This window comes from Dermacentor variabilis, chromosome 3 (assembly GCF_050947875.1).
Source record: "Dermacentor variabilis isolate Ectoservices chromosome 3, ASM5094787v1, whole genome shotgun sequence".
Lineage (NCBI taxonomy): Eukaryota > Metazoa > Arthropoda > Arachnida > Ixodida > Ixodidae > Dermacentor > Dermacentor variabilis.
Window position 1 is genome coordinate 67,326,650 of NC_134570.1, and position 27,406 is coordinate 67,354,055.

Below are 27,406 nucleotides of genomic sequence, written 5' to 3' on the forward strand. Positions count from 1 at the left end.
CGATATTGCGCTGCCCTACACCAACACTAAACCTCCATACACACAGGGCTGGTTTGGCGGCATCCAGAAACAATTGACCACCTCCTTCTTGCATGCCGACGATTTTCCTCAGTAAGAAGAAGGGTGCTCGGTTTTATTTATTTATTGATACTGCCGTCCTGTTTCCAGGACCTTAGCAGGGTCCTGCAGGGTCCTGCAGCAGTGTCCGCCACGGATGTCCCTATAAACAAGCTTGGCCTGAGCATGAACGTTGCGGTCTCCCAGCCACTAGAATGTTTGCACAGCGATGAAAGACTTTATTCCTGACACCAATCGGCTGCCTTCCTGAAACAGTCAATTATAATAATTAATTACATATCTTTTTATTCATGTTAGCATGATGACTGTTCCACTTTGCACATCCAGCAGAATACATATTCCCCTAGCATTTTCTTTTCTGATCATCTTTTTTATCTATTTTCTCCAAACGGCCCAATTCTTGGCCGATCCCCCATGGTGGGTATGTGGCATTTGTGCAGAAGAAAAACAAACAAATAAACAATAAAAAAACTTAAAATTGTGGGGTTTTGCGTGCCAGAACCACAATCTGATTGTGAGACACGCCGTAGTGGAGGACTCCGGAAATTTCGACCACCTGGGGTTCTTTAACGTGTACCTAAATTTAAGTACAAACAATAGGCAAGGCATGCTAACATCTGGAGTTGAAAGAGAGAGAAGCATTTATTATGATAGAAAAACTGAGATATCAGCCTGAAACAAAGTTCTGACCTGTTACTCAGCATTGCACTGTACAAACAGTTGACGATGGTGCTGCACATCACCTTATGTCCACAGAGTAAGACAAATATTGATGTTATGCTGCACTGGAATGGCCATGTCTATACGAAGAAACGTGACGCAGACCTCACGTGGCTACGTCCCCGCGGCTCGTTAGCTGTGTTGCCAGCTGAGCCGCACTTACGATAATCGCTTCTTTTGAAATACCATATCTGCAACATTGGCCAACCCCCCTTTGTGGGCGTATGCGTCATGGTCTGGAGATCATCATCATGACGTGCCAATGTGAAAGGGCAGCCGCAGCACCAGCACGAGAGCACGCGCATCACAGCTCGCGTTCGTGACGTGTCGGGTGGAGGCAAACCCGTTCGAATCTCCCACGAGTCATGCAGCAGCATCTTCAGGGTCGGGAACACCAACAAAGTTGGGGGCCTCAACAGGGCCAGCAGCCGACCGAAGAACCACGGCAGCAGTCCCCGCAGCCGCAGCATCCTCAGCAGGCTTTGCAACTTGAACAGCGGCCCTCTGCATTTCGCGAGCGCAGAGATCGCGTGGTGGACTCGGTGCTGAGCGCATCCCGGAGGGCGTCCGCGCAGGCGGCCAGCTTCGTCAACACGGCACGCAGTGAGCTTTCTTCAGCACGCGCTTGTTCAAGTGTCACTGCAGGTTTTTTTTTTTTGTCTTGTTGACCGAACAGGATCGTCGCCACGGAACAGGAAGGATTAGCGTGTGGGCCAGCCATTTCATAGCCTCTCGTGCCTAAATCGGCTACATATATAGGTATAGATAGCACCGAAGAGAGGGTACATGCGGGCAGAGGAATCGCCGTAGCACTGTTGTTTGAGCAGCTGCGAGAAAATTTAGAGGCATTTCGCGGTGAATTTTGTTAGAAACGCGCGTGCCTAACGGCTTTAATCGCCAAACGCTTTGAGCAGATGTTCAGATAGTGAACGTCGCTTGTCCCTTCTCATTTAAAAACTTCTCGCGCCTCCGAACTATTCGCGTGCTGGTTGAACTGAACGCTGCTATACGGTTACAGCGGACCATGGGTTCGTTGGGTCTGGAGGCAGATGAAGCGTGCGCGGTATTTCAAAGGCAGCAGGAACAATTTTTTTTTTTTTGACAAAAAGCAGAGGTGTGCCCAATGGGAGTGAACGTACTCCGCACTACTTCGGAGGTATACGAAGACTCTCAAAAGGAGTCAAATTTGGCAGGAGCGCACCCCTATGAAAAGTTTGCACCCTTTGGGGCTTATCTTGCCCCCAGATAATCCTATATCGTGCGTGCCATTCCTTTCCTTAACGCTACGTGTACGGTACTTCCAGGTCACGAACGGCATGCCCTTTAGTAGAGTGACAAAGCATTCCTGACAGGAAAGTATACCGACTGCAGCGTTCTCAAAAGAAAGAAAACTCAAGCAAGACAGACGACGGTTATTGTCCGCGGACAAGATGAGCCCCCAAACGGTGCAACCGTTTCTTAGAGCGTATATAAGTTAGTCCTTCAAGCAGTTGCTAAGGTTCCCTCTGTTGCTAGAATGTATATGCACTCTATGAAGTCCTTTGACCGCGCTCACCACCAATCGCACCTGTGTTCATTGGCGTACGCACACACATGCAAACATGATGGACAAGTCGGATAAACGGGTAATGGATGAAAGAACGCGCGCACCTTTGCGATGCGCATGCGCACACGCAGAGCGGCTGTCCTGCTGGAGCCAGCCTCCGCTGGGGCGCCTCAACGAAAGCGCCGTGTACGGTACGTGCGTGGCCGGCGCCGCCTTGGTCGTGCTCGTGGCGCTGGCGCTCATCGCTCGGGCCGGAGTGCGCGGTGCGACCAGCCTCGCCTCGGCCGCCGGCGACGTCGGCGGCGAACCGCACAGCGTCGAACACGTGCCCGCGTTACAGGTATATATATGGGTCACCACAACAGCGCGAACGCATCGTCGGACAACGTTTGGAACGTCGACTAAACGATTAGTTAAAGCGAAGCAGCATTCTCTGCCTCTTCCCACGGGTATACACTGTTGTCACCAGAGAAGATGCAATCAAAACCGGATCGATCCCTGATGCACTGTAATCGAAGCTGGTGACATGGTGACGCGAGCCGATCCTGGACGCAATGCATGTCGAAGGGATTGGTTGGGCGATATATTGATAGCATGCATTACGGTCTCTCAGATGGAGCATAGTTTTGCCTATTGCGCCTACATTATCCGCGTTCGGTGTCTTTGTCTCGCCGATTATAGATGCAGCGTGGGGTCTCACAGATGTGCGCTGTGTTCGTCGGAGCTGCGTTAAGATATTGCCCTAGATAAAACAAGTTTTTTTTTTCTTTTTACATGATGAGGGACACTTGCGTCGCGGCGAGGAGAGTTCCGTAGCGCGGGAGGATGCATGTGTCGTAGCGCGTTCACACTAACAGCAGCTGTGACGTATAAAGTAATTTGGCGCACGCCGTAATTGGTGTTCGTATAGTTCAATGCTACCCCGAAATACGTTTACCGACATCTCGATTGGGAGGTGCAACCGACTTGTCTTTGCAAGAGGTGAGGGGTCCGCATTATCATATGCCATTCAAACCGTGCTCATAGTAGTCCAATACGACCTTGATTGGTTCAGTCATTTGGTGCTGCAAAGTGAAAAAGACAACGAAGACAGAAAAACCGCGTTCGCCGCGGCGCAAGACTGACGTCATCGCACGCGCCGGAGCGGCTGTCACTGAAGCGTTCCCTTTCTTGTGTGAGCGTTATTATGCTCCTGGCCGTCCGGCCGGATGCCGTTCCCGCCCGGTCGCAGTCATAACAGTCATATGGTTTCGTGGTAGGGGAACTATAGGGAAGAAACGATAGTGTATATGTATAGCGAGCCCTTAGTAGCATATGGTTGCTCAGCTGGGAAGAATTCTGCGGGACTCGTTCTGCCGGTTGACTGGGAAGCATTCAAAGGCCCGTCTGCGAGAAGTCGTGCCTTCACTGATAAACAGAGGAAAATTTATAACACTGACTACCAGGATATATTGTCAGTGCTCAGGATACAGCAGATACTGGTATATCCCTATTCATGCCAGTACATGCAAACGATCAAGGACAGCTCTGGAAAGAGATCGCCAATTACTACATTAAAACCGACGCAAACGCCTTTCTCAGGTTGGCTGTTTCCTAATTTATTTTGTATACCATGCTTGCTAACATTTTTTTTTCTTTTTTGACGTGGCCACTTGTATTTCACGCACTGCACGCGACTGAACTGTGTACCCATCTCTTCCGCCCCTTTGTAAGCAGCAGTAGGGTTGCTTCCCGGAGGTGTTAGTGAGATCAGGACTGTGCTCATGTAGCGACCTTATCGTTTCGGCGTGCAGGAGCAGCCGTGCTCTTCGCCGTCGTGCAACCAGGTGTCGCGCACGCTGCTTCTCTCTCTGAGCCACGAGACGTCGCCCTGCGCCAACTTCTACGAGTACGTCTGCGAGGGCTGGAAGCGAAGGCATCCGCTGCGAGATGACAAGTACCAAGTACGTCATCCCTTGCAGAGAGCCAAACAGGACAGAAGTTAGCGGTGAAGACGGTGACTTGAAGAGATGCAGCGGTGGTTGAACGAGGAATGTCGCTGTGGCCAAGGTTTCGACGAGAGGAGTTGCCTTCGTCGTCGGGGCAGCGAATGTTTTGCTTAGCAGAGTTTGCATGCAGGGTCGGCCACCTTTAGGGGAAACGCTTCATAAGTATTCAAGAGCTCATGGCAGCTGATGTCCAGCGTAAAGTCCGGAAAACGATTATTTCGTATATCGACGTCATCATTATATGCGTTGTGTAAGGTACATTTCTCCCGTAAAGCTTATGGAAGAAATATTGAGGTTATATATGCAGGCTTGAATGATATTGAGGCGTCTCTCATAACAGTGCACGGCCCTGTGTGCATAGTTTACTCACTCCGCCCTCACCCACCCCCCACTCTAAGTGAGGGAGGATGAAGAGAGTAAGCTGATGCGTAGAGTATGGTGAGGGAAGTCGACTCATGAAAAAGAAAAGGGGGGGGGGTGATTTAGTTGTGGTATATTGGACACAGGTAGGGGTACCGGCGTTGATTTGATTCTTAGCTTTCTATCTCAACTAAACCCGATGTTTCTTTCTCTATTGAACAGTCTACATACCTACTTCTCTTCCTCCACTATTTGGAGGAGAGGGGAGGAGTGGGCTACGCGTACATAAACGCTGCCGAGGAGAGCGCTTGCTGACCTGACTGCCCTGACGAAGGAAAGTCTCCTCGTCGAAACATTTACCATAGCGACATTCCTGGCCAACCTCTGTTAATCCCTTGCATAAAGTGTTCCACACATGCATACTGCCTTTAGAATTCAGTCTGCTTATCGAAAGGTTACTTGCCCTTGAAAAATCCATAGATTTTCTGTATACAAAGTTGGGTGCCAAAGCCATTCTTTTTTTTAAAGGTCCCATGGGTCGTTTTCAGGAAGTCTGTAGACAAGAGTCCACAAAAGGTGCAACCCCACAAGCCCGTACACATTAAAAACACGAGAAAGCTACATAGATTTCCTATATAGCATAGATTATCTAAAATGACTTGACAGAGCTTCATGCGTTAGCACCCCACCCATCTAAAGAACTGGGGCTAAATACCGGCTGTACGTTGTCGGCATAATTCATCGAGTCCGTTTGTCCAAGGCAATTGGGAGACGCTGCGCACAACGCCGGATGCCGCTGACTCAGAACTTGAGAGAACGCGCCGGGGGGCGACTCTCAAGATGAAAGAAGTCTACCCAGCTTTCTCGTTCATCCCTCGTTGCCCGTTACCGAAGACGTCCAGCAAATGGCGTAGTATTAGCTCTGACAATAAGCATGATGATATATTTTTTTTTCAATATTTACAAGGAAGCCTGCATAAGTTAGGCTGACGCGTAGAGTACTGACGCGTAGAAAGCACATCGCGAAAGACGGAAACGGGATAGAAAGGCACACAGCATCTATCTTGTCCCTGTCTTTCGCGCTATGCTTATGTCACGATGAATTAGCAACACGCCCAAGCCTCTACCTTTGTCAGCGTAGAGTAGGGCGAGGGAAGTCTAAGTGTTAAAAAAAAAATTGTATAGGTGCTTAGCTCTGATATAGGGGGAGGAGGGGCGGGGCGATGGGTAAGGGGTATTGGCGTTGGTTCTTCGCTCTTTCTCACAATTAAACCCCATTTTGCCTTCTCTCTCTCTCTCTCTCTTTGCTCTTAATGAGGCAGAGAGACGCGCAATTTTGGCGCTAAAGTGTCGACGCTCTCAAGCCGACAGACAGCATGATTGGCTCGTTTCACATGCCCTAGCTAAGACCGTTTAATGAAGTCGTGAAGAGTTATCCATTAATTGCCATGAACTGATATATCCCAGGTGCGTAGATGGACTATCTGCCTAAAAGGTGCATGAGTGCAGATCACAACAACGTCGCATCCGTCGATCATTTTTCCTTTTTTTGTTGTTGGAATCATTCCCATGACATTGTGCGCGGAATATACTTCCAAGCCGTCGTGCAGCTTTAGGCTATCTATAGCGCACCGGGGCTGATGGAAGGCTCAAAGGGGTGTTGCAATGTCTCTCGTCGATGGAGTGTTTTTTCTTTCTTTCCTTTGCATTTCCTGGCCTCGCTTACGCTCCACCATTGCAAACGTGCTCAGTCAATCCTGATTCAGTATGTGCGCGGCCTGCAATGCTCGAAAAAATACACGCACAACCTTGCGATATATACATTTATTTTTCTGTGGTCAGCATGGTCAGTTCCTTATTGAACCAGGTAACGCGCTTTCTAAGTCTTATGTCTGCAATGGATAGTTATTAAAGCACAGAGGATGTTAGTGCGCTCAAACGTGTACATTAACGCCGATCAAATTGATGACTTATTGCATTGCGCTTGCAATTGTTATGGTTGTGTTATCTATCTGATCGGCCGTCTCCCAACGGTCGTTTTTATCGTTCATCAGTCGCAGACGGGGACAAGTAGATGGGCGGAACTGCGATAAAATTCATCCTCGGTAAACATGCCCCAAGCTCGCGCATGCTCGTGTAGCGAGATATCTCGCCGAAGTGGTCTTCACTGCAAGCGCACCTAGTGAGTGGAGAGGCCGCCCTTACACTGAACACCCGCATTTGCTGCATCGCTCTGCGGCGAGGAACTAAATCGGATTGTTGGTTTGTTAACGCGCGTCTGTACGGAAATAGCACACCTAAAGCCAGTGTGTTCGGCCTGAAAATTTGGGGACGGATACATTGGAGTCGGTGCTTGAAAAAAAATGGGGAGCTGAATTTCGATGTTGCAAAATTGTGGTATAGAAGTTCCATAAACAGCGATAAAGTGCCTCAGAAAGGCTGGCCTACGTTTGTATAGGTCCACCTATCCAAACAAAGGCATGAAATGTCAGATTTCTTTGTCAAAGACATCTGATAGAATGGTGCATGAATGTTTTTTTTTTTGTCAGCCATCTTGACTTCTTTTTTATCTGTACACAGTCTGTAAGTCCACCGTATATATATATATATATATATATATATATATATATATATATATATATATATATATATATATATATATATATATATATATAGAGCGAGAGAGAGAGAGAGAGAGAGAGAGAGACTTTATCGGTACGTAGCAGCATGTACATACACCGTATGTCTATAACGTTATGTCAGTAATTATTTGAACGCGCAGTCGAATCGTACACACACGGGTAGAAAGGTGTGTACGCGTCCCATCCGCGCGGCCACAGGTCAGCGTCCTGACGGAGGCCGAGCGCGAGGTGCGCAAGCGCCTGATGCTGGCGCTCGAGACGTCGGCCATCCCCCGCCGCAACCAGTCGCAGATCGACAAGGTGGTGGCGCTGTACCGCTCCTGCGTGGGCTCGCTGTCGCGCGGGGGCCAGAGCCTGCACGACCTGCGCGCCTTCTTCCGGCTGCACAACAGCCGGTGGCCCGAGCCGCACGCGCCGGAGCGGCCAGAGTTCTTCGACCACCTGCTGGAGCTGGACATCCGCTGGAACCTGGCCATCGCGTTCCGCTACCGGTTCGCGCCGGCCGACGACCGCGCGGGAGGGCGCACCGTCGTGTTGCAGCCCGTCGTGCCTGACGCGTGAGCTAGGCGGGCCCCCGCCCTCTTTCTCGTTCGTCCCGTTGCGCGGCGACGGACGGAGCCGTTCACACTGGCGCGATCGCGGATGCGAAATCGCTTGTCAGGAGAGAGATCGGCGGAGTACCGGAGAATTAAAAAAAGAAAACAGTCGTTTAGGTTGTAAACGCGCGGATCATAGATCATCCTGTGGGAGCGCGCATTGTCCCTTCCTACTGCGTCTTCGATTCTGCAGATTCGCGACGCCGTCCCACGTCTGAAGTCGCCTGTGTGAACGGATACGCACTGACCCGCACATTTATTATGTGACCTTTCATTTCTACTGCGTGCGCGGACGAAGATTAAGTTCTCTGGTGACAGTGACATGCCCATGGTAACCTCGCCCAGCTTCTTTCCGAAGCCTGTATCCGGGTAGTAAACCCATCTCTTGTGTTGAAACGCGACACCTGAGAACAAAATTTAGCGAAGAGCACCGAGATGTTCCGATGCGAAACCTGATAAGGTCACTTCTTGTGTTTGCACGTTACAGCGTTGCTGGCGGATTTACCTGTCCTCCCCCAAACAAAGAATGAATGAATAAATAAATAAAATCAATAAATTAATCATAGTTAAAAAAACACCGAGCTTTTTCTTATTTATGCCAGCGTGGGCGCAGTTGGAACAGTAGAAAGCACTCGCGTTACTTTTCTTCTGCATAGTAAACTGGGTGCGTATTTATTTACTTATTTATTCATTTATTTATTTACTTATTTACACGCAAGCGCGTCTACGAAGGCTTGTATCGGAGCGTCGACAGAGGCGTTTCTGGGGCCGTACAGGCTGCAGCCTTGCAATCGATCAGTTAGTTTCGCGCTAGATGGTCTTGTCTGCCTTTCCGAAGTTAGTAACATATTATACAGCCAGTGCTATAGATTGCTTATTCCTATGTACGGCTGGTTATGCTTAATATAAGTGATTAAAAATACGTCAATGCAAAATCATAGTAAACATGCGCAAAGAATACCGCTTCTGCTGAAAGCGAAACCATAAAAAAAGAGCCTGCAAGGAAGCTTCTAGCTTGCACTTGTCTTCAGATTGTTCAAGTCTGCAGAACCTTACGTGAGAACTAGTAAAACCCAGTGGAGAATCCTGTCCGCCATGTTCTCGCAAGTTCCAATTTTTATTTACGGGCTTTACATTTTACCACCCACTCTGGGGCTTTCACAAGTATGCACACGTGGACCACTCGTGGGTCCTGCACTGTTACAAGTCGATACGTCTTAGCGATCACTTCAATATCGCCCCCAGGTCCCTGCTTGCTTCACGACGCCCAACTTGTGGCATGCCCGGACACGGGAGCTCATGACAAGACACGTGTCCGAAAAACGTTCCCGGCACGACGCATCCCACGATGACTGTCGATGTCCACGCGATTAGTGTTGCAGCAGTGTGTAGCGACAAACCGCATTACTGAGAGCACCTTTGTTTACAATCTGTAGTAGTGGAAGTATGCAATAAGAACGACCACAGCGTGTACACAGCGTCACGAAATACGGCCTCACATCCGCAGCCAGTTTTTTTTTCCCTGTCCCTGGCACTATAGAGTTAGGGTCTCACTTGGGATCACCAACGGCGCAGTTGAAGAGGCCAGTACTTCAGGCCTCAGTTATTCATCAGCAGCTATAGAAGAGCGGGCGTTCTCACTATTGTCAGTCGGACATGTACCTGTCGAGCGGGCTCGCAGCAGTTGAAGGGCGCCGTGAAAGAGGTTAGACAGCACCGGCCGACAGAAAAGTACCTCGAGTATCCAAGAAAATTAGTCACTTAAGTACCCTTACGTGATATGAATGCGAAAGCATTATGACTTCTCTAAGTCGTCACCTTAAACTGAAACTCTACCTTAGTCCACCTTGCTCTAATTTGTACCAACCTTAATCCGCCTTAATTCCTCTTATTCGACCTTCATACACGTTAATGCATCTGAATTTACCTTAATCGATCTTATTCCACTTTGATCAACTTAATCCATCTTAATTTACCCTAATCCACATTATTACACCTTAATCAACCTCAATTCACTTTAATTCACCGTAATTCACGCTGATGATGATGATCTTTCATGCCACTCGTTGCGCACAACGCCGGCTTTTCTGACCCACGGGGCACACAATGCTTTCGCATCAACAACGCCACTCGCATTGAAACGTTCTTTTGAGAAATAAAGATGGCGGCCCGCGCCGGCGCAGGAGCGTGCTGGGGCCGCCCACGCGGCGCGCGTACCAGTCGCTGATCGCGACCGTGGCGACCCTGGTGGGCGGCGAGGCCAACTACGTGGACCTGGTGGACACCGTGGTCAGCGTGGACAGCGTCCTCGTGCGCCAGCCCGCCGACGACACGCGTCTCGCGGTGCCCTGGACGCGGATCTACACCGTGCTGCCCGGAACCACGTACCAGATGTGGCTGCGGCCGTTCGCCAAGTACCACCCGCTGGGCGGTACCGTGCGCGGGCTCGACCCCGTGCAGGTGCACAGCCCGCGGTACTTCAACGTGAGTGCGCGCCTGCTGTGTCCTACATATTCGGCCGCGGAGGCTTCGCCGCTTTTTGAACTGCACCAGCGTTTGACTCGAGCGGAGATTTAAAAAAAAATTTAAGTGGTAGGCGACCCTAATCATTGACTTGGGTGTCTCCTAGTGGCACTCGCACATCGGCTTTGGTGTTCTTTAGGTTAAGCGAGCGAACGTCTTTCCCCTGGCAATGCTAGGAGAATGCCAGCAAACTTGAGAGTAGGAAAAAATTGAGAGGCAGACATAGACAAAGTGACACCTTCCTGTCACTTTGTCTATGTCTGCCTCTCAATTTTTTCCTACTCTCAAGTTTGCTGGCATTCTCCTAGCATAACCATGTACCAACTAGCCCAACAGGCCACTCTCATGAATTCCCCTGGCACGATACGCGGGCGCAAGCCGTTCGTCACCGGGCTCGCAGCGCTAAAGAAAAGTAAATGCGGGCGAGACAGACGACGATTATCTTTGTGGGACGAGATAAGCCCCGAAGGGCTTAAATTTTTAATGAGTGTGTGGTATTGCAGCCAACTATATAGAATTTAACTCCAGAAGAGCACGAATTTGCGCCCAGCTCAGATTAAGAGATTTATTTATTTATTTATTTATTTATTTATTTATTTATTTATTTATTTGCTTGTTACTTGCTTTTGCATCCTACAGCGCCATTGGTGCAATTTAAGGCGTGGAGATAGCACCACATATCACTTGCGAACAAAAAATTGGTCAGTGGTAATAAATAAAAATCTCCAGGCAAAGCATTCGAATGTCCAATGTTAAAGGGGGATGGGGGTGGAAATATCGGCCCTAGGTCCCAGTTGAAAGGTTAAGGCTATAAGATATGAGTACGGAGTGGTTCAGTGAACTCACTATATTTATCTATAATCTATTTATCTGAGCCGGTACAGCGGGACGAGGTTTAAGCTTTCAATGTGGTGACGTCAGTTGACAGAGGGAGGGGTTAGGTTCAGATTAGTAAGGTTAGAGGAAGGTGAACCGTCCCTACCATATCTACGGCAGATGTAAAACGAACAGCTTTCTTCTGTACAGACTCAACCTTGTCAATTTCATTTTATCTGAGGGGTGGTTCGATACTATAGATGCATATTCAGGAATTAACCAGATTTGTGTTTTGTACGTTAAGAGTCCGTGCATAGGCTGCACGGTTCTAACTATAGGGCCGTATTTATGTACATGGATGAATTTTAGGGATAATTGAACTTTTTGTGTCACGTATAGCGTCCAGTGAGAAACTTAATTCGTTGGAGCAACGAGCTGCTTCCTGTCGCTGGCCTATATATATAGCCAATCAGCGTTCACTGAAAGGGATATATATCCGCGAAAGCGACCGAGCCAGAATACGGGCCTCCGACTAGCACGGAAAAGCAACAGCAGTGTTCGTGCCTCTTTCATTACATGGGAAACGCGGATATATTTGCTCCCTGCATGGTTTTTCTTCTTTTGTTTTTCCCCAATGTCTCTTTATGTTATAAACTTACTTTATTGCGTATTTTTTTGGCGGGTTTTACGCTGTCGTTCGGGCTTATTTTGGACGCAGCTTTCCTGAAAAGGTCACGGCCGATTGCTATAGCACAGCTCTTTGGATAAAGAACGGTGTTTATTTCACATAACCCAGAGGGCTGGAGAGTCTGACGTCGCAAAAACGACACTAGCTGCTCTACAGTGAGTGAACTAAAGAACGCGAAAGAATAAACGGAAATAAAGTAGTGTCTGGGAAGTTTCCAGAAATAATTCGAATCATTCTTATAAGTGTGTCTCGCCACACGTCATTCAACTTTTCGGGATATTGCAATAGCCATTAGCTGGCTGGAGGCGATCTGAACAGCAAAACTTGGTCAAGAAGAGCGATACCGCACTTGAAGGGTATCACTCTTTTCTCTCTCTCTCTCCTTTTTTTTTGTTTTTTTTTTTTTGAAGCTAAATTTCCCAGAAAGTATAGCTGTCTCGCTGTGCCTGTCTTCGGTAGGTTCCAGATTCCTGAAGCGGCGTTTTTTTTTTCCCGCATTGCATAACACGGCATAGGGTCAAATGGCGTTGTTGGCTTCCGGAAAAGTCGGCTAGGCGCCATCCTCTCCGCGTCATTATGCTCCCCGGGAAAGACAAATTGCTTGCGTGCATTGTTTTGAATACGATCTGTTAACACTGATAACCTGGCGTTCTCCTTGTAAGCTATACGCTTTTCTTATTACTTTGTTCCATTGTCATCCACCATCGAGATGCCTTTTCTTTTTCCCTTCGCAGTTATACGTGTAATATGACGCTGATGTCTCAGCGACCGTCGTTCATACTGTATTGCCGGAAACTTTTATGGCGCGAGTCAACCCGCGCTTACGACATTTCGGCCCGCCTGCCTGAGGATGCTGTCTGGCTGAGGATGCTGTCTGGCTGAGCATATGTTGACTGGCGTATATACCGTACCGGCATATACGCCAGCCAGCAGCGTTCGCTCCTCGACTGAGGCTATGGTCCCCAAAATATTCTAGGGACCGTACTGAGGCGATTCGCTTCTGAGTATATGGTTGCGAATTCGATTTTAGACCGCATTGGCTGCATTCCTATGGCGCAGCACGCTGTACTTGCATGTACAAATATTTCGGCTAATAACGACAAAGAACTATTGAAATTTTGTGTACTACAATACACGTAAGGCGCCCTTTAGAGCCCTCTTTAAGAAGTTTTATTTCCGACAGAAAATTCAAGACCTGTCTTTTTCTTTTTTCAATTTTTCTTTCACAGCCTAAATTCGAAGTTTCGCGACCTTAAACATGACTACAGTGGCATCGTTATTTGTACGATGGCTCCTTAATGGCATTGTATGTAGTGCGATCAGAGTGGTCGATATCGTCCGTACGAAGACGTCGTACAACAAAACGACGCGGATTGTTTGGGAGCTCTTGGAGAATAAATAAAACAATGAAATTAGGTTAAAGTAGATAGTTTATATCGTTTCTAAAACCGCACAGGTAGGTATGGATGAATAAGAGCTTCGGACTATATTTGACCAACTAGGTTTATTCTTTAACTTACTTGCAGCCAAAGCACGGTACACGAGCGTCTTTCGCATTCGTCCCCTATGGGAAACAAAGAACAGCAAAAATAGTAGAGAGATGGTCCTCCACCATGCATCGATATATATATATATATATATATATATATATATATATATATATATATATATATATATATATATATATATATATATATATATTCGCTTCGCAATAATACATGTGATACTGCTGGTGTCCTAGCGACCGGCGTTCCCGTGAGGACATGCAGGGTCACAAGAGCCCTGATGTTAGGAATTTCGGCTTACAAATTTGAATCCGCAATATCTTTAACGTTCTCCAGTCCTTACGAGAATTATCCGGAAACGCAGAACCTTACCGAAACGGCATTCTCAATCGATCACTTTCAGGGCTGTATACTTTCACTTTTGTGCGACGTAACGACAAGCGCGCAGGTCGCGTCGTTAAAGCGATTGGGTGTGTGTCTGCCGCCTTATCCAATGAGCGCGCAGTGAAAGTGGTCCCAAAGTTTATCGACCGAGGATACGCATTTACGGTCTCGGGGCGGGTACCGTTGGGACATCCGCGCGGGTCTCTCCTCACTGCGCATGCGCAGTCCCTGCTGACGGTGCTGCTGGAGAACGTGGCCAACGGCCGCTCGTCGTGGTACGTGGGCTGGCGGCTGGTGCTGACGCTCGCCTGCCAGACGTCGCACGAGTTCCGCTCGCTGCGCCAGACCAAGTTCCTCTGGCCCCGGGGCCAGTGCGGGGCGTTGGACGTGCACACCCACTGCCGCGCCCTCGCCCAGAGGCTCTTGCGGCCCCAGTGGCAGGGGTTCGTGACCAAGGTATAACCGGCGCGCCCGAGTCGCGTCTGTCACGTGGCACAGCAGTCATCATTCTCGCTAGCCTATTTTAACCATGTAATGCCCGAACACAATTACGCATCAAAAAAATTTTGAACTTGTTCACCTTAATTCTGGTCGTGGAGAGTGAACTTGAACAAAAAATATCGAGGAAATGTTAGTTGAGTGTTAACTTAAATAACGTAGTAAATATTTAATTGGTAAGTGGAACAACCGCCAAAGTGCCAGAAATGGGATGACATACTAACGAAACCTCTTATCATTTTTATCACATGTCCAGAATTGAGACTAAGAAGATCGTTTTTCCGCGTCGTAAAAAGAAAATAAGGAAAAAGAAAGCACAGTTCATCCTGCCCAACCACTCGGAGACGACTCCGTAGTACCCCTGGGAAATGCGGCCATGTTCTTGAGAACTACACAGGTTTTTAATCAACTTTAGACAAGCGCACCTAACCAGATAAATCATTTAGATAACAGTGCCGTTCTATTACATTTATTTATAATTGGAAATTAGAATAATTTCGAACTGTAAGTACTTATGCACATTGTGAGTGACGCCAGAAAACTCGACACCGGTATCGTAACCCAAAGGAGTCTGAGCACGCTCCCTATATAGCAAGTCTCTGTAACCTTTTCTGTGCCAACCGGGACCCAATTATGTGAAATTACTATGAAGTGCGAGACATCACTCTGACGTATATGTACCGGCGTCGAGGTTTCGGAGCGATGATTTAAGAAAGGAAAGTTCGACCTTCACTTACAGCATTAGTAAGCGAGACATTACCGTCGCGAGAATGAAAGTATGTATAGTTCAGAAGGAAATAATTATGGTTCATATCACAGGAAAATGAAAGGACGCCGACCGAAAGTTGTTGTTGTTGATGATAAGTATTAGACGTTTCAGCTTCCGTACCGAAGCTTTGTTAAACTCTCAACTGCCCAAAATGTGAAGCCAATGTGTACGTCACATACGAAGGGCAAGCTAAAGAAGGAAACGTTGCCACCTGGTGTATATAGAATACCCTGCGTTTACATAACCGAATGTGGCCATTTCGAAAAGCGCTTGAAGCAGCATACGTGTATGATTTCAAAAAAGAACGTGTCTTCCGTTGCATTTGCGGAACGCTGGCAGCCTCCATTCATGAGGCTGGCTGGCACAAGACTTCCATTATACTGCCAAATCGACTGGATTACACGGCGGTCTCTCGAGTCTCTTGCTATATCTAGACTACGATATGCAGGACAAACGCCGAATCGCAACGGTGCCAATCTTCTGCCCGCATACGCAAGATGCTATAGGTCGGGGAAATGTACCTAAGCTCGTGCGAACAAAGTTGGTGTTTGGAAGCCGAAACGTCCGCTGCTTATTAACACTGCCTTTCTTTTTTTTTCTTTTTCCTTTCTTTCGTGAGATACCCCAACAGGCGAGAGTCGTCAAACCATCAATTTCAGCGCATTAATACTGTATAAACTGATCTAGTGTTGGTCTGTGGTATCCCATTAAGCCCGCTGGAAGACAAATATCTCTTTTTAGAGATCTCCAGTCGTGCTCGCGCATGTGCTGCGTCAACTGGACACATTGCTTTGTATATTTTATAAGTTATCGTTGTCTTGTCTAATGTTGAATTCCAATGGCGGAGTCGGAGCAGCCGACGGACTCCGTGAGCGAGCACTCGACTCTGGCGCAGAGCAACGCCTCCAGATCCGCGAGTGGAACACAACCTGCGCCGCCGGAGCAAAGCGGAAGCGGAAGTTCTATCACCGAGTTACCCAGGATACCTTGCGTGCTGTCATTTCATTCCGCTGTTTGCTCCCAGCACCGCTGCACCGGTCACTTGTCTCTTCAGCGCCGTTCACCTGTTGTTTATTTAAAAGCGCGGAATGCATATCTCGCCAAGCGTGCAGCAGCTTTTGCTTCCTCGCGAGTCGTGACCAGTGGCGCCTCCTAGCAGACAAACGTGGTAAAGGAAATACGTCACGCAGAGTTCCGGTCCACTCCGCCGATTTTGGCGGAGCATCTTTTTCTGCTCCACGGACTGACTCCCGCTCTGAATCCCCTCCGACTCTCTCATTGGAACACCTTACTCCCGCCCTCACTCTGCCATTGGAACAAACTTGCTCCAAAACGAGCACAAAAACTTGCTCCGACTCCGCCATTGGAATTCAACATAAACCTCTTGCGCACTCGACTGTGTTTTCTTGCTTCACCGGTATACCACTTTTTTCAGTTTGATAGACACCACTGGTCTTTCTTTTTTAATGTATATCGTTACACGACCTGGTCCAGCTGCCCCTTGTTCCTCATGATCCGATGGGTAATAAGGATCTCACACTCGAACGAGCGGTCCCACCAACGCTGATAACAGCAGTCATGAAGTTAACCGGCGCTATTGTCTGCTATGTGCATCTCTGTAGCCTTAACCATTTCCTGGGTGCCCCGCTTCTACGCAACCCTCGCTCCACCTCTTCCTCTGCTTGCCATCCCATGCCGCGATCGCTCTTCTAGTCATCGCATAGCGGGCTGTGTACTATAGCTCGGAAGCGCCCATTCTGGACCCTTTCAAATTCCGTCATGGCGTTTTCAGCCAATCGGAGAGGGCATACAGCCGCCCTTAGAAGCCCATGAGACCAGACAATAGGATGGCTAATTTGACTCGGCGGCAGCGAAACTTCACAATTTCCAGAATGGCATCCCTATAGTTCAGGGTTTGCTATACTTATAGTGCGGCGTTTGAGCGAGTGTGTGCCGCATCTCGGCGCACGCGGGCAGGTGCTGCTGTCGCCGGACGCCGTGTTCGAGGTGCTGGGCATCGTGAAGCGCATACGGAGCACCCTGGAGGAGCGGCTCCGCCAGGCCACGTGGATGGACCCGGAGACCCGGGTGCGCGCCTTCACCAAGCTGGAGGCCCTGCGAGAGCAGCTGCCCAAGTTCTTCGTGTTCGACGGACGCACGCCCGAGTACGAGCGATACGCTCGACTGCCGGACCTCACGCCCTCTTTCCTCGAGAACTGGCTCGCCTTCAGGTACGTCGTTATGGCCTCCGAGATTGCGCGCGCTGCCTGCGCGCGTAATCTCGGAGGCCACGGGTATGTGCTGTGCGCACGCACGCCTATCTGCACCGCGCGCGCTCATGATGTCGTTTGTTGCGCTCGCATGACGCTTTTATATAGGAAGAGTTGAAGAAAATGCTTGGGAGTAGTTGGGTGCGGTCATCGGATATCGTGTTATTGCGCGCAAAGCTGGAAGCAAACGTCAACATAGCCGGACGAGTTTTTTGAACGTTGTATATGCCCTGGACAATAGAGTTGAAGTGCGAGACACATATGTGTTGTTTTGTCCTTCAGAGGGCTGGGAACGACGTACGCAAGCGCAAACTTCCACACCACACCAAAACTGAGTTTTGGTGTGTGTTGGTCTCTTATTCAGCTTTGTGCGTAATATCTGGATATTTAGTAGAAACAACGGAGAGGCAACCGCTATTGTTTGTTCTCGACTTTCCGTGACAATGGAGGCTTTTGTTATACCGTGGCAGCCCTGTACGCGAAGTACATGCTCCCTTCGGCTTATTCCACTACTACCACAAAGCATTACTGTCAAGGTGACTGTCACAAGGTGTCTGTCACATTCGAACGTGGCGATGCATATGGAATATTTCGTGAAAACCAGAAAAGAGAAAATAATACTCTTGGACGGGTTCTTTTTTATTCACTTGGCGAAGAATTATACAATAAACATGCAGTTAAAGAACAGTTAATAACAGCACCAAGAGCGTATCAAATAACAGTAAACATGTTCGTGAGTGGCTGTTTAATCGTCTATACTTCTCTTTCGCCACACCTATAGCTGTTTAGACATCTGCATGAGCCGTATTCTTGGGCCCATGCAGGTTTTGAAGATACTTTCAATTGCGATTGATCCCGATGGAATGCATCCGAGGAGCTCCTAACCCTTTCCAGAAATGCAAGAAGTTGACGCCGGATTTTTTTTTCCCCGAACAATTCTACACAGAAAAGCGCAACTCAACAGCCCAAGAGCGCTACTGTCACGCCCTTGGTAGACGCCTATGAGCGCGACTTGCTCCTTGCGCCTCATCGTCGGCACAGCATGAAGCGACCGAGATCGCGGCTTGATAAGGACGCATGCTTGATGCTCGCCCACCGGTGAGGCTCAAGCAGTTGCACGTTATTCATGTGTATCTGCTATGGGCGTCACAGTTGTGCTCTTCAGGTTTTCAGTTTCGCTTTACTTGGTGAGGTTGTCCGGAATTCGTTATATGCTGTAGCAGCGTCAAGTTCTTGGATTTCTAGAAACTCACCGGATGACGCGCTTCGAGTCTTCCATTGGGATCAGTTGCATAGCTATATTTAATAGAAATGGTTAATTAGCTTAATTTACATACTTTGTTGTCTAATTATTACACCGAGTCATTTTCGAATGTTTGGATCCGCGGTAAACGCAGTCAAGAGAAAACTTTGCCTATTCTTTGCCTATTCCTGAAGAATTTTGAACGCATATCGTGAAAATCTCCGTATGTATATAGTAGCTCGCCCAAAGGAATTACATCGTGGGCAACAACCTTGCTGACAAGGCTGCCCAATCTGCCCACGAAGACACCCAGACGCGTCCAACAGGTTTGGTGAGGTCGGACGCTGCCAGGGAACTTCACCTACTAGCACGCAAAAAGTCACGATTTCTCTGGAGTTCCAAGCGCCTTCAACTGCCGATACCATAAAGTGGACCCCACGCCATCGCTACAACTGCCATCTAGCCTTTCCCGCGGCGAAACAACCTTGCTGTGCGGCTCGTGGTTGGGAGTGGCGTTTACAAGCGCCTACTCCTGTCTTATGAGAATGGCTGAGAAACCCCTGTGGGTGCGAGGAAATCGTCGAGCACCTATTGTGTACCTGCCCTCGCTACGACGTACAACGCCTCTCTCTGCGGACAACTTTAAACCGACTGGACTCAAGACCGTTCCCCGAGTCAAAGATACTCGGACCGTGGCCACATCCGTCACTGGCACGAAAAGCAATTTGTGCACTAGTACAATACTTGAAGTGCATCGGCTTAAGAGGCTGTTTATATTGTATCCCTGTGCATCCTTCCACGCGCACTCAGTGCTCACTCCCTCCCTCTTTTCCTCCTTCTATTCCCCTTTCCCCCACCTCCATTGTAGGGTAGCAAACCCAGGTGCTCGTCTGGTTTATCTTTCTCCCTTTACTGTCCTTGCTCTCTCTCTCTCTCTAAAGTCATTGCGTACCTCGCGCGAACAAATCGAAGAACCAGCCGTCAGAAACCAGTTCCGACAGCGTTACTTTCCTCCAGCGCTCTCACACGCGGTGAGTGACGCGATCGCGGCTGCATCCACGCAGGCACGCGCTGGGCCCCGGCGTGGACCCGCCGCACACTGCCAACGGCTCGCTGGCGTCGTCTTCGGGCGGTGACCGCAGCGAATCCGACGAGGAGGACCTGCTGCGCTTCGAGGTCGCCTACGAGGCGGCCGCCAACGAACTGCGGCTGAACGTGGACGTTCTGGCGCGCCCCGTGTACAGCCGCGGCGCGCCCGCCCCCATCAACTTCGGCGCGCTGGGCGCCATCGTGGGCCGCGAGCTGACGCGCGCGTTCGACCGGCAGGGGGCCCTGGTCGACGCCGTCGGCAAGCCCAACCTGTGGTGGTCGCCCGAGACGCAGAGGTTGGTGCATGCACGCGGTGCCACCGCGCTTGCTTTTGACGTCGTTCGCTACGCATCGCCGTTACATGGGCGGGTTAAGTTGAAACGCGAACGAGTAAATAGCACGCCTTATTTGCGTTTCCGTTCCGGGTTCGCCTGTGTTTGTGACGATAATCGCGTTCATGCTTCAAACCGTAACGCATGCACAGTGTACACGCAATCCTCAGAAACCGGCCTCGGAGTGATTGGCCATCGCATTCCTGACTATGGGATGAATTATTATTATTATTATTATTATTATTATTATTATTATTATTATTATTATTATTATTATTATTATTATTATTATTATTATTATTATTATTATTATTATTATTATCCCGTACGCGCTTTAATTTATGCCGATGGTATACACTTGAGTAACTCATCTAGTAACGCACGTACGAGTCAAGAAACGCGTTACGTAACGTGTTTTTGGACTCGCATGATAGTTGCGTGTATTCTAGAAACAATGAAATAGAGATTTTGTTTCGCCAGACTCAGTGGCGTAGGAGAGAGAGAGAGAGAGAGAGAGAGAGAGAGAGAGAGAGAGAGAGAGAGAGAGAGAGAGAGAGAGAGAGAGAGAGAGAGACTGCGTAAATTCGTATAGCCATGGGATAAAAGTAGTCGAGATGACTAGTCCTAGTTGCCAAATCGATGGAGGATGCACCTTCCCTATTTGCGTACGTTTTCGCATATTTATATGTTAGCTTACCTAATTACACTGTCGGAAGAATAACTGTAGGGCTGTTTAGTAATGCATATGTGCATGCAGTGTATAATGACTAGCAATGTGCACGGGCGATCAGTTTTTCTTCTCTCTACTATAGCAGTGGCATTCCATTTGTATGATGGATATTGTGACACCCTCCGCTTAGTGCAACTGATGTTTGACCAGTACCTCTTGGCCAAGCTTACCCCTTCTGAAAGGAAAAGAAAATCACAATCGTTAGATTGAGGTACACAACAACGAGCCTGTTTACCTGCACCGTGAACAAACCAGACTGAATTAAATTTTTTTCTATGATTTTGCGTGTCAAAATAACGATATGACGGTGGCACACCGTAGTGGGGGCTCTGGATTAATTTTGACCACCCGCACTTCTTTAACCTGCACCCAATGCACGGGTGCAGAGCGTTTTTTGCATCACATCTGACTACAACACAAAGGCAGGACGACACCACGCCAGCGCTGGCTCACGGCTGAAAGTTGCTAGTTTACCAGTATAAATAGAAAAAGAAACAGACAAATCTGAAAACAAAGCGAACGAAAATTGTTCACGTTTGCAGGAAGTACGAGATGCGCGAGCGCTGCTTCCTGGGTCAGCTGACGCGTCACGTGAACGACTCGGCCGCGGCGGGCAAACTTCTGCGGCGGATCGTGACCGTCAGCTCGGGCCTGCGGCTCGCCTTCTTCGCTCACAAGGCGCACGAGTTGGAGAGCGGCAGGCGCGAGACGCTGCGCGACGTCACCGCCCTGTCGGGCGACCAGCTCCTGTTCGCCAGCTTCTGCTACGCGCACTGCCACAGCGTGGGCAAGCTGGGCGAGGTGCTCGACCTGCGCTTCGGGCGTCGCACGCTCGGCGAGCTGCTCTGCAACGTCGCCGTCACCAACATGCTCGAGTTCTCCGAGGCCTTCGGATGCGCCGACGACGCCAAGATGGCCGCTGCGGTCAAGTGCCGCATCTGGTGACGACGCGGAGGGGGGAGCCGGTGTCGTCTTCGTGTCGTAGCCGCTGGGGCCGTCGCGGCGCGAAGCTCATTGCCCGCTCATCGCGTTCGTTTTAACCCCTCCTCCCATGTCCTTCTGAAGGCAATTCCTCCACCGCCTTTTACGTCCTTTAACACGGCCAGGGCTGATATTTTTCTTTTATATTTTTCTTAATTGTAACTCTCTTGTAAGTCTTGTAGCTCTCTATCATGCGGTTATTCTTTTTATAAAAGCGTGTCTTGTGACTGTGCATCTCGCGAACGTTCGCGTTACCCTGTTGACAAGCTTGTGCGTGACTTTCTACAGCATGCATCGGGATTCCTGCCGTGCGATACCTTGTATCTCTAGAATTTTGTGCGTCTGAATAACCTTCTTGTTCCACCCGAAATTGCCATTTGACTTCGTGATTCATTTTCTTTGTTAGTAAGCACAACGGTGTGGTAAAGCAACAGCTAGCCCTCTAAAGATCGCGCTTTGCTTTTCACCTCCGATAGTAAGCCGCACACTGCGACGCGCATGGCGCCGCTGTTGGCACGAAGCAGTTTAGTCGTCTGCTAACAATGTGCGCGCAGAAAATGGCGTTGTTCGCCGTGTGAAATCAATCCGTGGGCCGAGTTTCACGGAGTTTCGTTGATCACAATGTGTCGATGCCTGTTTTTAACGCAAGTGTGCGGCGACCTAGTGTTGTAACTTCACCGTGCAACGCGACCAGCCTTTCTGGGGGACTTGCCCGGCGAAAGGCGGCTTCGAACAGGTATGAATGGGCTGTGTTCGTCAGCTGATCGTTGCGACTCGGACGTAAAGCTCATTTGTCGTCGTTGCGGATAAACTCGCTTTCGTATCGCTCGCTGTTGCTTGGACTGGGACCTTATTGGTCTTATTTGTCTGTATGAAGTGCTTTGGTTAACTGTGATCCCGTGCATTCTTTCTACGCTTGCGAGAGAACTAAACTCGATCGAAGCCATCGTAATGAGTCTACGTTTCCATGGTGACTCATTTCGCTGAGCAGTGGTTACTTGGTTTCGCTTGGTGACACGCGAGTTGATCGTAATGAAAATATTCTTTAATTTTCACTATATACCCACTACGTGCAAGTCATGACTGCGTCTTTCGGCGTTCTTGATTTTTTTTAGTGTACTGTTCTCATTCGGTTTGTTTTTGTTTTTCTCTCGCTTTTGTTTACCGACTCACTCTGTTTCGTACCATAGTTTTTTGTTTTTAGAAAAATAGCTCGTCCACAGCTACGCTGCATGCGTGTTGGTCAGGACAGGTCGGATGAAAAATCTCTCCGAGATGCTAGGAGGTTGCGTGATATTTACTGTTCGATGCACAGCTGCGCTTTGCGGAGTGGTGTCGCCGAAGATCTGGCTGTTTGCCAGGCGGCCGTAGCCGTGATGTAATGCGCCCGCGCGCAATGAAACGCCGTGTCGACAATTTCGCAAACTTGTAGAGCAAGTGTGCTAGACGCATTGCGAACTCTTTAGCATTGTTCATTTGCCTCGCTGACATCGCGCACGAACCGTGTTGTTGCGCAGTGCTTCCGCGTGCGCTTCGTTTCGTAGATGCGCTTCTTCAGAGCATTTCTCTTTCGTTTGGGGCGGGGTCGCGCAAATGTTCGTACAAAGACTTGTTTTGTATTGACATCTCGCCTCGGCGTCACGTTTCTGCGCTTCACGTATACTATAAGTTCGTGCAAAAATCGCGACAATCGGACAACCTTGTTTTTTGAAGTGGCTGCCGCTACCGACCCTTTCTTCTTTCTTTTTTTTTTCTCATTATGTAGGCTTGATTTCTTGTTCCTTTCTTTTTTTTGTGGCAGCTATCTTTAGCGTGGTGACTAATTGTTGCTTCTAGTCGCACCTATCTATGGCGTTTACCTTTATGAGCGGGCTTGCGAGCGAAACTGGTCCAGTGGTGGAGGCGATAAGGCGAGCGTGGCGTCGTAGCTGTAGATAACAATTCGGAACTGAGATTATTCTGCAGTTGTTACCCGAAAGCTAGGCGTTGTGCCAAACTGTGCGCTCGCGTGCTCGTGGTATAGGCTGCGCTTATGCTGACGACGGTCGTTCACCTGTAATACAAACGCAATGCTAGCATGCGACGGAGTTTGACCATTTGTTTGGTGTGAGCGGCTGTTATTGTGCCGACGTACTCCTTCGGATGTACGATCCCCTATATACAATCGTCTGAAAGTGCAGTGAAACCAAGGGAATATGCCGGATCACGCCTGTTCTCGTACAGTGTCTCACAGTCGCTCGGATGTACATGGTGGCGACGAACTATGGTGACGATGGGCATTGTTTTTCCAACACAGATCACGTTTCTTAGGAATCCGAGCTGTTTGTACTCGTCAAACAAAGCCGCTAGTGAAGGGTATCTGTACGGAACAACACAGCGGCTATAGAGCTTGTTTTCCTAGATGTGTATGCCTGGCTGCGCTCCTGCCTTAGACGTGGGATTCACTGTACAGTACAGGGAGCCACGTGCATTACCTGTTCGCACACTCGTCCATTTGGGCGTCGCTCACGTCTTGCTCAAAGGCATTGTCTTTCCGCATCGTGCTTGGAATACTGGCGGAAGAAGTTTAACGCGCCTACCCATCTCCCGCTGTGGATCGTTTGTACAAGATGGGCATATAAGATTGCTCTCTGCGAAAGGGGAGCTGGCTGACTAAGATTGATTTGGTAGTCGTTGGCTTCGGACGATGAGTGTCGGAAACTTTCTCGAGTCTGGAGAACCAGATATGGGTTACTCAATAGGAGGGGGTGGGGTCGACACGCGTGCTCTGAATGCGCAATAAGCGAGCAGAACGGGACCGCTAAAGATTTGAAGAGCACGACGCGTTCAGGCCGAGTATTTTAGTTTCACCACCAAGGAATTGAGGATTACGAGAGTTGGTGAGCCTTCATATTTATGCTTCATGTTGAAACAGAAGTTGGGCGAGTTGGCATGGGTTCATATTACAGTGAAGCTGTTAGCCTCTAGTAGGTCGGGATTTCTCGCGTCGCATCCTCACGAAAAAAAAAAAAAAAAAAGAACGCCCTTCAGCGATTGAAGGGAAGAGTACATACATTCCTTGGCATCACGCATATAACATACAGCAACGCATTCGTTTCAATAAAGAACTAGCACCAAAACAAGCATACAAATCACATCATTGATGATAAGGCGCTCCTGTTAACAATGCGAAGCATGTAGCGTTTCCCGCATACGTTTCCCGGTTACTGTTGCGCAAGGTGTGTCTGCCACGGCAACTTGCGACGTGGAGAGTGACGTCACTAGCCTTTCATATATGAACGAACCAGCTTAGCAACTGATTTCATTGTTGTTGCAGCACTACTATGGGTAGGCAACGCATAGTTAGGACTACCGAGGAGTAGCATGAATACGAGGAGCGGCAAAGGGAAAAAGAAACGGCATTACGACCAGCAGCGGCGTGCTGTCAAAATTGCCATTACTCCCGTTACTACCATTACATATACTGCATACCCCCCCTCAGCAGTTGTGGTGGGGGTTTTCAACAGGTTCGCTGGACATTCACTTTCTCAGGGCCGGGATGGCGAGTAAATTTTTTTTTAATTATGGGGTTTTACGTGCCAAAACCACTTTCTGATTATGAGGCACGCCGACCACCTGGGGTTCTTTAACGTGCACCTAAATCTAAGTACACGGGTGTTTTCGCATTTCGCCCCCATCGAAATGCGGCCGCCGTGGCCGGGATTCGATCCCGCGACCTCGTGCTCAGCAGCCCAACACCTTAGCCACTGATCAACCACGGCGGGTAGTAATTTTTTTTTTTACATGTATTCTCTGATCTGATCTCTGAGCTGAAAGGTAATTAAGTAGCATTGCAATGATTTCGGTTGCCAAGCTACCTTTTCATGACACTTAGGTTTTGTTCACTCACAAAAGCCAGCCAATTAACAGAATCAGATGGTGGTTTCGGCACGTAAAACCTAGAACTTAATTAACAGACACGATTCATATCAAAAACGCGTAGAGAGCCATGTTGGCCGTCCTGGACCATCAATCTTTTTAACGACGAATTTGAAATCTTTAACGCCCTATCTGCTTTTACCGACTCATCTTAATCACTTGTGATCCGCGCATGTCGAAATGCATTTGTTGCTTTCTGTGTGTATTTTCCCATATTATTCCTTTATGACTCCCGTTGCTTATTCGCGCGACTATTGAAGGGAAAGTGCGCGAGTCAGCGTTTTCATCCGCGCGTCTTCGTTTCGTGCTGTGGTCGCTTGTGCACACCAGGGAGCTTGTTCGGTGATAAATTTCCACACGCACACACACACACACAAAAGAAAAGAACTCTCGGGTCCGCTGTATAATCCCATAAGCCTGTTTCGCGTTGTGCGCATATAGTTTGCGGTTGTCGAGCTCGCCTCCCGGCCGGTCAGTCATGTCCGCAGCTACGGCTACTTGGAAAGGCGAGAGGTCATTGCCTCCGTGAGGAGACCAGCGGGGACGAGGGGGGGGGGGGTAGAAGGGAACGCAAAAGCATGCATGCCAACCCAACACCCTCTAGAGAACATCTCCTGCCGTCTAGGAGGTGCTGGCCAACCGCGCTCACGCACTGCCCCGGTGCTACTCTCGGTGTTACTCCTTGTACTCGTTGCTATACTCGTAGGGGTGTCGAAACCGACGCATTCGGGGAAGGCAACGGAGCGAAGACGACGGCGGTGCTGGCTATGTCCCCTCCGTTTTGTCAACGGTTATACTGTCAGACCCGAAGCGCACAGGACGCTCGTTCACTGGTTCGACTTGAGAGCTAAACAAAACGTGAGTTTCTCATATTCGTTCGGCCTGTAAGGCTGTTGATTTGTTTCATCGTGCGGGAAGAAAAAGAAGAAACCCACGAAGACTGGTCACCTGTCCGTGGATATGGCCCGAACTGTCCCACGGGACTTGGGACTGCGGTATACCTACACAGTTTACGTCAACCTTCGGGTACACGCCTCCGACGCGTGTATATAGTTCCCGGGAACGACGGAGCGGTCGGTGTTCTTCCTCTGCAAAGTTTATTATTCAATACGACGCGTAACAAATAAATAAATAAATAAAATAAAAGAAGCATGCGTTCGTCGCAGTTTGAGAAAGTGCCGTTGTATAATTCATTACACAGTTTGCCGCTATAGCGCTTGTATATAGCGACTGATTCAATTTGTAACGCAAAACGGTTCGTACAACTGCGAGTGACAGTGTTAAGCGCGACTGAACGATTCACGCGCGTTCTCGCTTCATCGTCGGTTTGCACTTCTGCGCATACTATATATCGTTTCATTAAGGTTACGCAAGCGATTTTTGCTTTCTTTTTCGATTTCGGTAACAGAATCGTATGTATATAAGTGTTTCGTAAAAAGGGTCGGGGTACAGTGTTCGGGGTTGAAGGTGCGCCGCCTCACGTAACCTCCTTTTATGCGTGCCGCGCGTTACAAAACACGCGCGGGCGAGACACACCATCATTTTGTCGAGCAGTCACGAAGTCCGGTGGGAGCGGTGCGTATAGATGTCAACGTCAACTGACGCCCGTGATGTAACCAAGTGCCGCCCGTTGTAACCCCGACGCAGTTGCTATACCTCTCCGCGGTGCGAAGATGCCGACGACGCTATTTTTCTTTTTTTCTTTTCGAGCGCCTCTGTCACAGTAAGGT

The 27,406-nt window shown here is 48.9% G+C and overlaps 2 protein-coding genes across 10 annotated transcripts in view; both read left to right on the plus strand.

The window, feature by feature from the left end:
- The first annotated feature begins 1,022 nt into the window (after positions 1–1,022).
- LOC142575813 (neprilysin-1-like) lies at positions 1,023–22,132 on the plus strand. Of its 2 annotated transcripts, XM_075685487.1 has the most exons (9): positions 1,087–1,401; positions 2,476–2,684; positions 4,138–4,287; positions 7,533–7,891; positions 10,114–10,414; positions 14,072–14,302; positions 17,091–17,344; positions 19,691–20,011; positions 21,320–22,132. In XM_075685487.1, the coding sequence occupies exons 1-9, from the start codon at positions 1,164–1,166 to the stop codon at positions 21,720–21,722; spliced, it is 2,466 nt and encodes an 821-aa protein (XP_075541602.1). In that variant the 5' UTR covers positions 1,087–1,163; the 3' UTR covers positions 21,723–22,132. The 2 variants fall into 2 exon arrangements, with proteins under 2 accessions (XP_075541603.1, XP_075541602.1); XM_075685488.1 differs by lacking the exon at positions 4,138–4,287 and having other exon boundaries at positions 1,023–1,401.
- Positions 22,133–22,224: 92 nt separating this feature from the next.
- unc-104 (kinesin family member unc-104) overlaps positions 22,225–27,406 on the plus strand; it is a 131,946-nt gene continuing 126,764 nt past the window's right edge. For all 8 annotated transcript variants that reach the window (XM_075685478.1, XM_075685480.1, XM_075685482.1 and 5 more), the window contains exon 1: positions 22,225–22,494. The gene's annotated coding sequence lies outside the window, so the exon portion shown is untranslated. The remainder of the gene's footprint in view (positions 22,495–27,406) is intronic.